This window comes from Aythya ferina, assembly GCF_964211825.1.
Source record: "Aythya ferina genome assembly, chromosome: 2".
Taxonomy (NCBI): Eukaryota; Metazoa; Chordata; class Aves; order Anseriformes; family Anatidae; genus Aythya; species Aythya ferina.
In genome coordinates, this window is record NC_140297.1 from 109,935,623 (window position 1) to 109,950,909 (window position 15,287).

General features: G+C 41.5%; 1 protein-coding gene across 5 annotated transcripts in view; it reads left to right on the plus strand.

The window, feature by feature from the left end:
- Window positions 1-2,298: 2,298 nt before the first annotated feature.
- LPIN2 (lipin 2) overlaps window positions 2,299-15,287 on the plus strand; it is a 45,577-nt gene continuing 32,588 nt past the window's right edge. Inside the window, exons 1-2 of one of the 5 annotated variants that reach the window (XM_084510680.1) lie at window positions 11,283-11,602; window positions 13,894-13,958. Coding sequence is in view for 1 of the 5 variants with exons in the window: in XM_084510679.1 (XP_084366805.1) it covers window positions 11,516-11,602 (87 nt within the window). In the remaining 4 variants the exon portion in view is untranslated. Of the gene's footprint in view, window positions 2,476-2,718; window positions 2,849-11,282; window positions 11,603-13,893; window positions 13,959-15,287 lie in introns of those variants that run through there. The other 4 variants (XM_084510681.1, XM_084510683.1, XM_084510682.1 and 1 more) reach the window with 4 other exon arrangements.

Sequence of the window (15,287 nt, forward strand, 5' to 3'; positions counted from 1 at the left end):
TGTTGGTGTGATTAAATATTCCAGTGGCTCAGGTGGCTGGTAGAGCCCTGATGGGGAAAAACAAGAGCAACGTTTGTGGTGAAATGGCAAAATAAGCATAAATGACATGGCCTGGAGGCCTTGGCTTAACTACCGGTGAGTTATGGTTCAACAAGGACTGCAAATCACACACAGATACAGATATAGCGAGATCCTATCTACACCAGTACGTGTGGAGCCCCATGCAGCTAGAACGGAAACAAATCTCACTTAATACAGCTGCAGAAAACGAAAGCCATCTTTACAGCTTGATTTTAATTTTCTGTGTTTAAGTGCAAAAGAGTAGAGAACATAAAAGGAAAATAATGGAGGCTGTCTACTCCAGACCTTCTGGTTGTCTGGAGATGATGATTTTGGAATGGAAAAGATTACCTAAGGGGAAAACGTTGTGTTTTCGAATGAATACCCCTTTAATCAGAAGCTCCTTCTCCAGGTCTGAAATACAAAAGCATGACTTACCAATTTGCTACCCCTTTTCAAGTTAAGATTTTTCTGTCAGCTAAGAAGCTGGCCTGCTTTTGGATTAGGCTTAATTTTATAATAGGATCTGGCTTAAATTTGATATTTGAGGACATGCCATAAATTTAGCCTCCTACCTCTTACCTCCCTGCAAACTGTTCTGGCTGGTGTTGGAAAGGAGAACCCCCTCAGCTGAGAAATCACTTGCTGTTATGACTGGCAAAGATAAGATCACGGAAACAAAAATGAAAATATTGTTAGAGCAACTTCTGATGCAGTTACCCTCAGAAACTGAGGAACTAGCACGCAAAATAAGGAACACAGTAAAGATTGGAAATGCCCTATTATGGATGCTTTGCCTTTTTAGCTGAAGCACAGACTATGTGTTTGTGGCAGATGTTATGCTAAGATGGCTAGGTTATTATGACTCCATTATAAAATGGGAGGCATCTTTAGAAAACTGCTGCAGCTGAAGCATGCTTGCACTGAAGGGTGGAAAATTGCTCCATTAATCTGTGTTGCGTCCTCATACCCAGCGCCCTAGAAAGTGTTCCAAAGCTGGCTCTGAATTTACAACATAATCAAAACGGACAGGTGCGAAATCTGCCCTTTCGTTCTTTTTACCTATGTGTATATAATATATTGTCACTCTACCCATGTAATTCAGTGTTTGTGTCCTCTTCCAAGGACTGCTTGCTTTGCAAAAACACACCGCATGTCTTGCAGGGATAGACATTTAGTTCCATGCTTGAAGGGATTTAAATACATTATTTGCAAATAAGCAAACTCTCTATAAATTTTTTACACAGCTTGCACCAGGAGGTACAGATGAATACAAGGATCGTCTTATCTGTTTGTAGGACTGGTACAAAAGATTTTCGAGGAGGCTCTCTCAGCTGCACTGAGTGGTTTGTTAATCAGCCTGTTTGCTTATGTGACAGCCATGCAGAATGGGTGTGAGAGCACGGAACGGCTCCAACACCAAGGTGGGAGCAAAGCAAACACCTAGTCAACAGACTGGCAGGTGAAAAAGTCACTGGTAAGCAAATAAAAGTACACTAAAATAAAGAGGCAACAACGGATAGTGATAACACTAAAATCATGTTTGGAAGACCTGAGCTTTATTTCCAACCATGCTGCTTCTCTCTTCTCTTGTTTATACTGCAGATTGTTTGGGGTGAGATTACCCTGTTTTAGTACAGTTTGGGGTGAGATTATCCTGTTTTAGTGTATGTATCAGTACCAAGTGGGCCTCTGGGCTATACTTGGAATCAAATAATCATAATCAAGGCAAACTCCCTCAACAGCAGCGTAAATGACAAAACACATGGGCCAAGCAGCTGCGGACCTGAAATACCCACTTGACCTGCTGGACACATTTGGATTTGGCAATTTTTGGCAACTAAATAAGCCACCTGCAGCCCTCCCCGGGTACCACGCCGCCTTTCCACAGAGGGGTGCAGCGTGAGATGCGCGAAGCTACCAACACCCCCCTCCACCCCAAAAAGCCGTGTTTCTCGTGAAAACCCCCATCACGAGGGACTAGCAGCGGGATATAGCAGTAAAAGACCCTGAGGAAGGGGTGCGAGGAACTGTGGCTGTAGGACACGCCGAGTTAGGGACCCCGCCCGCTACAACGCCCCGGCCACACAACATGGCGCCCGCCCCACAACACTTGGGGCAACAGCCACCACGCAACCGCCGCCGGCCCCGCCCACCCCCCGTGCGGTCACGTGGCGAGGCGGGGCCGCGCCGCGCCGCTGAGGTGGCGCGCGCGCCCACGTCCGCCTTGCCCACAGCGAGCGGAGCGGGCGGGCGGGTGCACGCGCACGCGATCCAGCGTGCACGCGCTGCGCCAACCGCCTCAACCGCCGCCTCGCGCAGCTCGCGGCCAGCCCGGCGCCGCTTCCATCCCCCCCCCAACGTCCTTCCTCCTCCTCCTCCTCCTCCTCCTCCTCCTTTGCCGGCCCCGTTGAGGTAAGCGATGGGGAGGGGGTGGGGAGGGCGTTCTGCTCCCTCTTTTGAATTTATTATTGTTATTTTTTAAATAAGGGGCGTGTGGGTGAAGTTGTAACGGCTGGGGGGGGGTAGACTGCCGGCTCGGGGGTGCCCGCTGGAGTTTCAGCCCGGTGGCTGTGTGCTGTGGGGGCTGTGTGGGGGCTGAGCGCCTTCCCCCCCGTGAAGCGGTGCCCGGCTGCCTGCCGGTGGCTGGGCGAGGCGCTGTGCCGCCCGGGCGTAGGGCGCTGCCATCCCGAAGAGCGGTGTGGTGGATGCAATTCTCTCCTGTATCAGCGTCTGATCTTTCGGGGACGGTGTTCCAGAGTGGGGAAGGATTTGTTAGCCCGTAACGGTATGTGGTGTTATTTAGGGTCGTGTCGGGGGGGAGGAGGATGATGGACAGTCCTACAAATCACAGGATCAGTGAGTTGGAGAAGACCTCCAAGATATCTGGTCCCTACCACCAATCTCTCTCTCTTTCCAGTTTTGAATACTGAGCACCTAATGTTTGAAAAATACGTTGGAAAGGGAGTTGTGGGGAGCTGGGGGTCAGCCTCTTCTCACAGGTAACTAGTGATAGGACAAGAGGGAATGGCCTCGAGGTGTACCAGGGGAGGTTCAGGTTGGAAATGAGGCAACATTTCTCCTCGAAAAGAGCAGTCAGCCATTGGGACGGGTTGCCCAGGGAGGTGGTGAAGTCACTGTCCCTGGGGGTGTTCAAGGAAAGGCTGGACGTGGCGCTTGGGGACATGGGTTACATTGGTGGTAGGGTGGTGGTTGGACCAGGTGATCTTGGAGATCTTTTCCTACCTTAATGATTCTATGTTTCTAAGAGGGAAAATGAGTGGGTTTATACGTGTTTTAAGGATGTACAGGTATTCATTAGTTAAAATGAAAAAATCCTAAGTCCCTGTGTGACTTCACTTTGTGTCACTGGAAGTGTGGGCATGGCAATCCTGCACATATGTATGTGTGTACATGACCGTGGCCTGTATGCATGCTAGGCAGCTAGCTCCAGCCACAGCTGTCAGTTCTCTCCTAGCCCCTGCTCTAGGCTTTTTGCATCCCAGAACATACAGGAATGTAAACAATTCTACTATCTCTTAGAGAAAAAACATCAAGGAAATCCTGTTTTATTGAAGTAAGCAAATGTTTGGTGAGATGTCCTTTAAAAACATCACTCTTATATGGTAGAATAACAGAACTGAGAAGCTGATGTTAAGTCTCTAAATAAAGTCAGGACGTTGGGGAGTTTGAAATGCTCCATTGTGTGGCAATATTCATACTACAGTAAGAAGAGGCAGTGCTGAAAGGCTGTAGTAAGCAATTACAGTATTAATCGTTAAGCTCATAGCTTAACTTTTCAGTTATCAAAATATTTGTGTTTTTTGTTTGTTTTGCTTTGTTTTTGAATGGCCTATAATAGAAGTGGTGTTTGAACTTGTCTTATTCCTGGAACTTGATGTTTTGGGTTGTTAGAAAATGAAGTTACTTGTTTGTTATTCTGCACTAGGCAAACATACATCTGAAATGTTCTTGCATTGCAGTGCAGAGAACTTTGCCCTTTCTCCCTACCTGCAGCATTTCTTGCCGCTTGTGTAAGGCCGTGATCAGTTATGGGGAAATGTAAGCTGTGCTTTTTGCACTTCACACCTCCTTATGTATCTGAAGCCCAGAGGCTGCACACAGGAGCCATTCTTTGTGCTACATGCTTTTTTAATGTCTCCGTCTCTAAGAAATTGCTGTCTAGCTCAGATAAAGCTGAAAAGATTTTGTTCCAAGTCACACTGGGAACTTTGATAAAAGCTAAAGATTAAATTAGTTGCATTTGGTATTGTGTTTTTTTCTCCTCAAAGATGCTTACATAGCTAAGAGTCCAGAATTTTCTTCTTTTTCATTTTTTTGGAAGTTAAGTGCAAGGTTGCAACGTGTAGGAGACCAGGGAGTCAGTTTTTCAGTGTCTTTGTGTGTGAGCATCGAGTATCTGAGCTGAATTAGAACACTGCTATTTCTGCTTTTAGCAAAATAGATTTGGCTTCTACATGGAATAACTTCTAATCACTGCTTATATCGTGAATTGCAAACACCTGAAAACTGTCTGAAAGAGATGAAAAGATAGCTTCTGGTGTGAGATCTGGTGCTGCAAGTTAAATATATCACAGCAAAAAAGCTTTCAGGTTTATACAAACCAGTGAGTGGTACATTTGTGATCAAATTTCACTCTAAAATACATGCTTTAGATGTGTTCCTGCAATACTGGGCAAATTGTAAGAACGGAACAAAGTAGCATGCTGTATCCCAATGACTTTTGGATCTCACAGTGCTGATGAGAAGTACTTGCTTGAACTTCTGATCTCACTGCTCTCTGCAACTTCCTGGGGAGGGGACATGCAGAGGAAGGTCTGTCTGCTCCTGGTAACCGATGTCAGGACGCACAGGAACGGCACAGAGCTGTGCCCAGGGAGGTCCAGACTGGACATCGGGAAACATTTAATTACCTTAGGGGGGTGGTCAGACTCTGGAACACGCTTCCTAGCAAGGTGGTTGGTGCCACTTGCCTGTCAGTGTTCAAGAGGCATTTAGACAGTGCTTTCAGCAACATGCTTCTTAACTTTTGGTTGGCCATGAGAGGTCAGGCAGTTGGACTGGCTGATTGCCCCCATCCCTGGAGGTGTTCAAGGCTGGGTTGGATAAACCTGATCTAGTGGGTGGCATCCCTGCCCATGGCAGGGGGCTGGAACCAGGTGATCTTTAAGGCCCTTTCCAACCCAAGCCGCCCTATGATCTCTGTTGGTCCCTTCCAACTGAATTACTCTAACAAGTTGCTAAATGTATATTTTAAAGCTCTACAGTAACACAGAAGTGTCATTTCTGTAAATACCTCTGTAGGCGAGCAGAGTTTAAAGAATTATAAATGAAATTATCTACTTCAAGCATAGAAAAATGCTGCTGCTGCAAAGAATATTTTGCTTTCAAATGAGCTTTTACTCTGCCTAGCTGCCCCCTCTCCTTTGTCACAAGCATTCAGGTGTATCGTAACTTCAGGGCTTGTGTTTCTCTTGGTGTTGCCAGGCTGCTTTGAGACGCAGCTCTGGTGCCAAGTCAGGCCTGAATGTAAAGACATTGGAGGACAGAGCTTACCCATACTTTTGGGGGTTAACATTTCTTCTTTCTTTAATAAGAATTTAATGTTTTCTTGTGTTTATGTTTCAAGGGAATTTCAAAGTAAAGGATGCTAGCTTGCCCTTGCTAAGTATTTTGTTGTTATCAGTGTCTTTCAGCTTTGCAATAATGTCACTTGACAACATGCAACCGCAAGTTGTCCCAAGTCGTTCAGTGCTTTTCCCAAAACCAAGGGAGATCTCATCACTGTAGTCTTAATAGAGTGAACAGATAAGAATTTTAACTGAGCAATTAGGCCATTTCTTTATCCAAAATGCTGAAGTTCAATACCAGAAATCCAAATACTCTAAATAATAATAGGAAAGTCTCCAGTTTACCATGTGGCGTTTCTGTGTTGGTCACTGTGGCTGAAGTGAACACGTGCTAAACCAGTCGTAGGCCATGTCTTTAGACATACTAGTCTTTTTCAACTGCGTAACTGTCTCCTCAGGAAATACAGGTTTTTTGGCTTGATGGTTATGACAGGCCTTTTAAAGGATATATGTAGAGGACTCTTTGCAAAGCTCTTGTAAGGAAGAGCTTTGAATAATGAACTGTAGCTGAGATCCCATTACAGATGGAAGAAATTCTCTCTCACTTGCTTAACTGTAGAATTCAGTGTGTTCTGTGAACAAAAACAGTGATATTTTTTTAAAAATAAATTCTTAGCCTTAAAGACTTTTATTCCTCAAATGCAGTGTGTGTGTTAACAGAAACAAGAAATCTGTAGGGCTGCTTTGCAGGTTTGTCATGTCTTGTATGTATGGTACAGGCTTGCTGTTATATGCTAAGGGTGAGGAGAAGTATCCTTCAGACCGATGTGTGATCTCTGCTCATTAAAACTTAATAATGCTGGTAGATTGTGTTGGGTGAATGAGTAAGCATATGCTGCTTTGCTCAGCTGTATTGAGTTTTCCCCTTCCCAACATCTCATGCTGTGCATACCTTTGGGTAGGAATTCAGCGTTTTTACCTATTTTTCTAATAAAATAGCAGTCTTATGTACAAATTGAATGTATAGATGTCTTTCTGTTTTGATATGAGTGCATCAACTCAAGCAAGGCTATGGAGAGTTTAGCAAATAAGAGGTTTCTTGTTTGCTTATGTATACTATATTTTGAACTTGGGTATTTCAGGGATTTGTTTGTCAGAATAAGTACATTTCTGTTTGTTCCTGTCAACCTAAAGATACGTGCTAGTCTCAGATCTTATACTCATGTATCCATCCTAAATGTAGCTAAGTAATTTACTGTTAATAGATAGGATGCTTTTCTTGCTTAAATACACATGCTTTGATTTTGAGGTAGGGTAGGTTGGAGGAAAGTGTAAATACACCTGAGGTAGATCAGTGTATGGAGAGATTTCTTGGGCAGTGGAAAAAGTAGACAGGTAATGGGTTGCTTGTAGTGCTTTCTAGAAAGGAAATTCAGGAAAAGCTTCATCTGGCTGCTTCTCTCGTGTCATGCAAAATGAGATTCAGACATTTTGGTTACTGTGGCATGTATCTAGAGATAAGTGCGACCAAGGGTGATGTGGCAGTGGAACAGTCTGTGCTGCTGGAAATAGATTGTCTGCCAAGTGGGGCAGACACTTGGGTGCGATATGCCCGTGCAGATTTTGAAAGGGTGAAGTCTGCACTAGCCAGTTATTTCTTTTCAGTACCTTGAAAGAAGCTAATGTCTTCATGTACGTTGCTTTTTTGGTGAATGTAACAAGTTTTCAGTTGAACTGATCAATTCATCAATATTTTTTATTTATTTTTTTATTTATTTTAACAATACATTTTTATTTATTTTAAACTTGCTTTATAAGCTCTTGAAGTATTCTTTCTTCTTCCTCTGAAATTCCTCTGTAAACAGAAAAAAAAATTAAGAAAATTGAAGATAGGGCTCAAGTTAATGAAGGAAAGATGCCATAGTACTGGAATCAGATGATTCATAGTAAGTCATTCAGATATAAGTGGTGACACATTACAAAAGGGACATGCCTATGCAAAGTGGATTTTCTTGATACCTTTTTCCTGAAATCAAAAAAATACTTAAGGTGCACTGACGAATCATTGATTGATTGATTCAATCAATCCTTTGAATGCCTAACTGCCAGGAGATCTGGCAGAAACTGTTTGCTATCTTGCATTCCAGATGGAAAACTAGACATTTGATTTTATTTATTTTTAATCACTGGTTTAGGGGACAGTGCATTGCTTGTTGCTTTTGTATCACTGGTGTTTCTCTACAGTCTGTTAACTGCTTGGATTCTTGTACCATCCTATTATTACTTGTGATAAGTGCTCTATTTTCATTACTTTAATACTTACATTTTGGCCAGCTGGAAATTTTTAGGTAAATCAGGTAACACTGCCTTTTATTTTTTTGGCATTTTTGAGCAGGACTTGAATTTTATTCACAACAAAATTCGTCTAAGTGAAAATATCATTCTCACTAGATGCTAGGCATGTTTAGCCTTTATATGGAAAACTGTAGCAGGTATTTTAATTTTGTATAAGAACTGAAACTAGGTAATATCTTTTCCCGCTAGGTAATGTCTTTCCCCTAGAGGAAAATCTCCAGCTGTTTTCTCTGGGAAAAATTCTCTTTCAGAAGGGACTACAGGCAGATGGTCTTCATTCAGTATGTCTTCTGTAATTCATGCGCAAATAGATTTTCACTTGGCATACTTATTAGTCTATATATTAGGTTTAAAAGTCCATAACAAGAATGGATAGACTTCTGCAGTTAAAAGTAACAATGATGCTGCACTGAATGTATTTTACCTCAAGCAGGAATGAGCAGAGCTTAATATCCAGGTTTGGTAAGCAACTGCTTCAGTGCAGGGCTGCAGGCGAGATCTCAGGTGCTGGAAAGCATTCTCAGTCAGTCTGATTTTCGTAATACCTATGGAAGAATTGGGAAGTCTTCCACTTTGTTTGCACCCTATAGCCAAAGCATTGCCAGTACATGAAAATGAAGTGGGCTGGAATTTAGGATTCAGAGTTGGGCCTTAGGGAGAAAGGACCTTTTTCAACATCAGGATGAGGTGTGGTGCTTAAGACTTGGCTAATGGTAAGTAAAAGGGTTTGGGGGCAGGATGGAGACCTGTGGGACATGGACAAAGACAGGTTGTCCCGTACTTGCTGTATGTATAATGATTTCTTAGAGAAGGATACACTTGTCTCAATCGCTTGTCTCAGCAAATTTCCCCAGATCTGTGAGTGACTTGTGATTGTGTTCTCACAGAAGCTCCTGCCAGCAGGATTTCTGCTTGCTTCCTTCTTTCTAGACCTTAGAACAACATGTACTGAGGAGAGGTGGAGAAGATTCCTGGAGCTGTGTTCTGGCCTTGCTGCTTCTACAGTTCATGTGCAGTGCAATCAAATCACTGAGATGTAACTTCCACTGGCAATCAGCCTTGTTTGTTTGTTTTGGAATCATTACCTGGGATATGTCAATATAGCATATGGAAGAAGTGTTTTGAATATACCTCTTTGAGGTAAATAATGTTGTAGGGGAACTCTGCACAGTCAAGTCTTTACTTAAAAAAATAAATAAATAAATAAATAAAATCTGTGGTTTTAATTCCTAAACTCCTGGACTTAGTTTTCCATTGCATAGGTGAAAAAAAAAAAGCCTCCATCTCTGGGATGCTTTAAAACTAAATTAATAGAGCCAAATGTGTTATGACGCATACTACAAAAAAAAGTACCATTTAAAAATGGATTTATATTTCCATCAGGAAGCATGCATGAGCAATGGGGTAAGATGTGGAGATCCACAAAGAGAAGGGAAGAAAAAGAATACAGTGTGCTGACTGATCTTTGTCAGCCGTATTTGCTTGCATGAGACTAATTAAAGAACTTACGTATGCTTTCTGAGGCTAAACCGCAACAAAATCTACCCCATAGCAAAGAGCTGGTGTAAGGCTGCGTGGCAAATACTGCTTCTAATGCTTTCCAAATTTTGTCTATTTGCTTTTCAAAACTGAAGCTAATTTTCTTGTATGAATGGTAAGTAAATAGCATTGTAGTTAAAAACAAACTTACTCAGAGGGAATTACATTGAATTTAACTTATTAATATTGTGAAATAAAAGACAGGGAGGCTTCTTAAACATGCAGAGCTTATTACCTAAGCCTTACCTTACTACCTGTATTCAAAAAAATAAAGCAGTGACTGCAGTGTGATCTACATTCTGGAAAAGCTGTTTTCTAAAACACTTCTAAAAGCTTTGAAGAAAATTAATGCTAATCTGAAATACTGAGCAGTTCTAAAATAAAACAGATATAACAAAAAAGGTTTGGTTTTTGTGTGTCCAAAGTCAAAAGTGTTTTAAGAGAAGCACTGTCTTAGAAAGCTGGCTTTTGTTCTGCTCACAAACTTGTTTCTTAATGTATTTAAATGGAACACGTGATAAAGGAGTGATGAACAAGCAGATGAAAACTGAGTGTATCCTAGTAATTCCTAATGTCCTTTGAAAACCCTCTTCAGATCTGCTAACAAAACCAGTAATCTTTCTTGTGAAGTTCCATTAAATGTGAGTTTATTCAGTATGTAGAAAAGGACCCTTTTGGGAGCAGCTTATTGCAACCTTACTGCAGTTGTAGTGATCCCACCACTCAATGCACGAGTATGTCATCAAGCCTGATTTAATTTTGGCCTTGGGTGTAGTTCTTGAATTCTTCTAGAAATGCAGAAGTGATTTGGTTGCATCCAGTGTAGTTAACGCATCAGAGTTTAACACATCAATTTAAAAAACATAGAGGAGGAGAGAGTGCAGATGGTAGTAGAATTGGAGACGGTCTTTGAGTTTGTAATCCAAGTAGTCCTACACAGCTTTATGTAGTAGGCACAGGGTAACAACGTGGGGGTTGAGGGGTGGCAGAAGAACGTTAATGGTCCCCAGGAATGTGTCTCCCATCCCCGGATCACAGGGATAGAATTGTTTCCTTGTCCTTCTCCACTTCCTCACCTAGCCAGGGTATGATTTAGAGAAGAAATGACACTTCAAAATTCCTCAGAACAAAAAAATCTTTTTCTTAGTCATGGAGCATACAGCAAGCTTTGTATGTGTTGTCCACGCATCCAGTTCACACTGCTTTAACAATTCTGTTTCAACAAAGTAGGAATACTTCCACAGGAGGAAATAACGTTTATTCTGACGTACCTTTTTTTGTATGGTTTGGTATAAGCTTGATACCACGTCAGTAGTCTATTTGGTATTACAATGCTATTTCAAAAAGGGGGAAAACGTTCCACAAATATCAGCTGTCATCATAGTTGTCCTATAACCTTGAATACGCAACCCGGTGAAACCATCAGCAAAGGGAACAGGCCCTTGGAGGGGCAACTGGTGTTCTTGAACACGGTGTGCAGCAGCCTGGGCTCGCACTTGGAATGCTGCCACAGGGGAGTAAAGTCATAACAGTGGGCAAAAAGTCTCCAAGTGAGCCAATGTAGACTTTACTTAAGAATCATTAACCAAATCCCTGTTCCTTTGCATGGGAGCTTCAGCTACAGCCACGTGACCAAACGTAACGCAAGATCATTACCTATCAGAGCAAACATATGGCAAAGTCTGTCCGTGTTAGTGCTTATCTCAAAGAGTGCAAGGGGGCTGTGACATTTCAAGCAAAGCCTATTGGTGAGGGAGTTTCTATGTGAGGTTTCTTAAAGAAGTGCTTCCTTTTTAATCTTGGTCTTGCGTGGGAAAGTACACCGAGCGTTTTCCTCTAAGAGACCAAAAGTTTTGCATAGCTCTTCTATCCCTCTGTGGAAGGAGAAGAAATGCTGATCCAACGTTCTGCTATGGCTGTGATCTTTGCATTTACTTGTACTGTGGAAAGTTAGTTTGTTGTTTTCTGAGATGAATTTCTCAGAAGAGTATGATTTTGAAGATAACTTCAATAGAAATGTTGCTGCTGCCCATGGAAGGGTTCCTTCTGGAATCTTGGTGAGTGTGACATGTATTGCTAATTACAGGCTCCTATAGCGTAATTAGCTACTAAATCACCTGCTTACATCTTTCTCTGTGGAAGAAGACTTAAGGTGGTCAACAGATTTGCTTGGTTTCCCCATTTTTGTTCCATAAGTGCTCTGTGCGGTACTGGGAACAATCCTAAACCACAATTAAAATCTTACTCAGGAGGGAAGTTGGGTTTGTTCTGGTTGTTTGCTTGTTTTTTGCCAAGTAGACCTTGTGCTACAGTGGTTGTTTTGTATGGTCTCAAAAAGCTTTTCCTCTGGTTAGGTAAAGCACCTGCCTCGTAAATATATATGCATGCAAACATAGGCAAGGTGAGATAAACCGGGGGAAGCCAATGCTATGCTTGATTTTATTTTGCTTTTCTACATCATCTCTTGAAATACATGCAACTTCTTTACTGTTTATATCATTGCAATCTTTTAATCCTCTAGCTGCAGCTCAAAATAAATGGGATAGAAGAATATATACTCTGTTTTAGGCTAAGATCTACATTTAACTAACTTTTTTTTTTCTATAATAGTTAAAATTCATAACCTCTAAAGCCGCATCTCTCTAGAGCAGTCTGATAACTTGCATGCTTCTTTTTCTGCTGTTGAACCAGGCAGTTGTAGTGTTCAGTCCGGGTGTGCCTGCATGAGAGGTGGCGCCTTTAAGAACACCAGAACAAACAAACAAGCAAAAAAAATGGTTTGTCTTTGGACTATATCGTGTGTTTGTATTTCTTGAAGGACATAAGTTATTCAGGAAGACTTGTTGGTTTTGTAGCAGCCAAAATAACATCTATGCTAATGGTACATGGATATAACTCTCCCACTCAGGTTATACAAACATAAGCATTTCCTGGATCTTGAGTTCTTAAAACTTGGATATCTATTGCGCAGAGAATGTTAAATTCTTAATCTGAGGTGTAGTACAGTTTAATCATTTTTGAGAGCCATTTTATTCCTCATTCCTGTAGCATGAGGAGTTCAACCAACATATGCAGGGTTAGTTTAGCTGATTGGAGTATTTTATAGATGAGGGTAGGCGAATTTTATTTTTAGTTCTTGAACTTCCGAGGCAGATATTTTCCTTTGCTTTTATGTGTCTTCCCTTCCTCTCTTACCCTTCCTGCCAGACACAGTTTCAGTTTCTGCCTATTTCTGTGTGAAGGCTTCTTGCTGTGAAAACAATCTTTTTATGTTTTAGGACAGCGTCTTTCAGACCCTTTCCTCCATTCCATTTACAGTTCATTTCACTTAGTAATGTTAATATATTCAGCTGGATGAGTTCATGCAAGCTAGGTAGAATTGCTTAAACGTTCAAAAATCAATCTCTCTGGAGCCCCAGAGTCACAAAAAAATGATTTTCTGCTGTGAGATCTTAGATATTGGTAGGCTTTTAAATCTTCTATCCTAGAAGAATGTGTAGTAGTGAGCCCTAACAACTTCATCTTTGTGCAGAGTTCAGGAATTTGGCTGCCTCAGGTAATATGTATGCTCCGGATAGCAAAACAAATTTGAAAGCTAAACAGGATTGTGAAGTGTTACTGCTTTGCCCTTTCTGAACTTGTCTTGTCCATCAAACGGCTTGAATTGCAGAACTGGAAATTGTTTTTAGGTTGTTGTGGCAGGTTATGAAGGCATATTGCTCTTGGAGTCATGCTGCTTTCAGGGCAATGACACTTGAAAAATATTTACTAAGCTTGATATAACTAAGAATGTTATCTAGGAAGTTCTTTATCTTGCTTCCTATTCTGTAATCTGAGGTACTTCTATACATTTGCAAGAATTATCACAGGAACATTTTGCATTGTTGCTATCTGTAGTCAGATTCAGTGCTGCTCACCACAAATTTTCTAGCCAGGAAAAAATCTAGCCAGGGTTCTCTTGGCATTTGAGATAAATGAAACACCTCATGTTTCTCAGGTATGTGGTCACACTGTTTCTAATCAATCTGTTGTTTGCTTTAGTTTGAACCTTCTTAAATAACATGTTTATCTTGCAGAGTGAACTGTTATGTTAGAAGCTGAACTTGTAAATTATGACCATCTTTTCTTCTTGCCTTTTTTTTTTTTCCCTTTAAAAATATGTAACAATAAAGGTAGATTAGTCTTGTAAGTTCTGATACAGATGTGTGTTTTTTTTCCCTTCATGGCTTTGCTTTTTGCAGCTGATGTCTTTCAGTAATAAGTGCTCTGTGGTGAGGAAGTTGTTACTGTAAGGGTAGCAAATGACTTATCCCTGGAAGGTGCTTTGTAATCCTTATTTTACAAAAAGTGTCTCTCTAGGTATCTCTTGGATGACTTCCATCCCAAAGCTACCAAAGTGCAGCTGCTTCTGAGGTATGCAGCACATATCTGGACTGTTTTTCTGGGTGGTCTTTAGGTCGCTTCCAGTCTGATCCTTTCTATGGTTAAGACTTGGACCATAAAAAGCTTCTTTGTAAACATTTTTGATACTCATTAGGTTCGAAAGCTCTTTTTTTTTCACACATGAGGGGTTATTCTGTTTGTGCAATCCAAAAAGTCATGCTGTGAGCTATAGAGCTCTCAGTGAGATGTGTAGAAGAGGTAACCTTCCCTGCAGGAAACGAAGTACGTGGTTGTAGTCTTAGAGGATTTGGGAGCGGTTTTCTGTGGTTAGGTGAGATCAGTTACATGTCTGTGAGGACAACTAGAAAGCCTACCACCTCAACTCAATTCTTAACAGCTGGAAATTCTGAGCTTTTAAATAGCCAGTACGTAAATAATAAAGAATTCCTCATTTAGGCCTGCTTTGTTGAAATGAAACATATGGGATGGATACTCTGTAAAGGATGGCTGTTCCTGATTGTGTCAAATATCTAACAAATTCAGTCATCCTGGCATCATGAAATCACTTTTCTTGTGTAAGCCAGTACCAGAGTCCTCTTGGAAGTGGCCAACATCTGGATGTGAATGACAACATTTGTCCGAGAATTTCCCCTGTAGCTTAAGTAAGGATTGACTGTCAGCATAGGGCAGGATTAATTGCTTAAAGAATTAAAAAATAAAAATATTGCAGCCTTTCTTTCTTGAGTTGCAGCTCCATGGGACGCAGCAAATATCTCCCCTGCCAAAAGGAAGATGTTCAGTTCCCTGCTGCAGCCTTTTCTTGTAGCGCTCTGGTGTCTGCCTGGTGTTTGTCACGTTCTTGTGTGCTGATCAAACTTCCTGACTGAAGCACCCAGACAAAAACTGGGTGTGCTTCTTGCAAGCTGCAGGCAGCTCACTGAGAGGGGCTGCTGAGGAAGCGTAGAAGTGTGGCCTCCCAGTCTTGCAAGTGAGCTGCTATTTGGTTAGCAAGCAATTTTACAGTTGCACGTGAAACTAATTGGAGGTGAAACTGATTTTTATTAATTGCTAACTTTAATAAGGAGGCCATTCTGCTAATTTCATTAGTCGCTCAATGACAGTTTCTTCTCATCTTTGTCAGCCACGTTGTGCAAAAGCTGTGGGAGAAAATTCTCTAGCATGTTATTTAGCGTGGTAATCCTGTGGTTTATACCAAAACAGTTTTCAATCTAGACTGTCAAGCCTCTATCTTTGCTTGTTAGCGTTGCTATCCTTTTAAGTTTTCTGGAGAAGAATGGTGTTTTGTAATTTTAAATCTCAATATGATTAGCTAACATGCGTGTGTTGGACTTGAAAAGC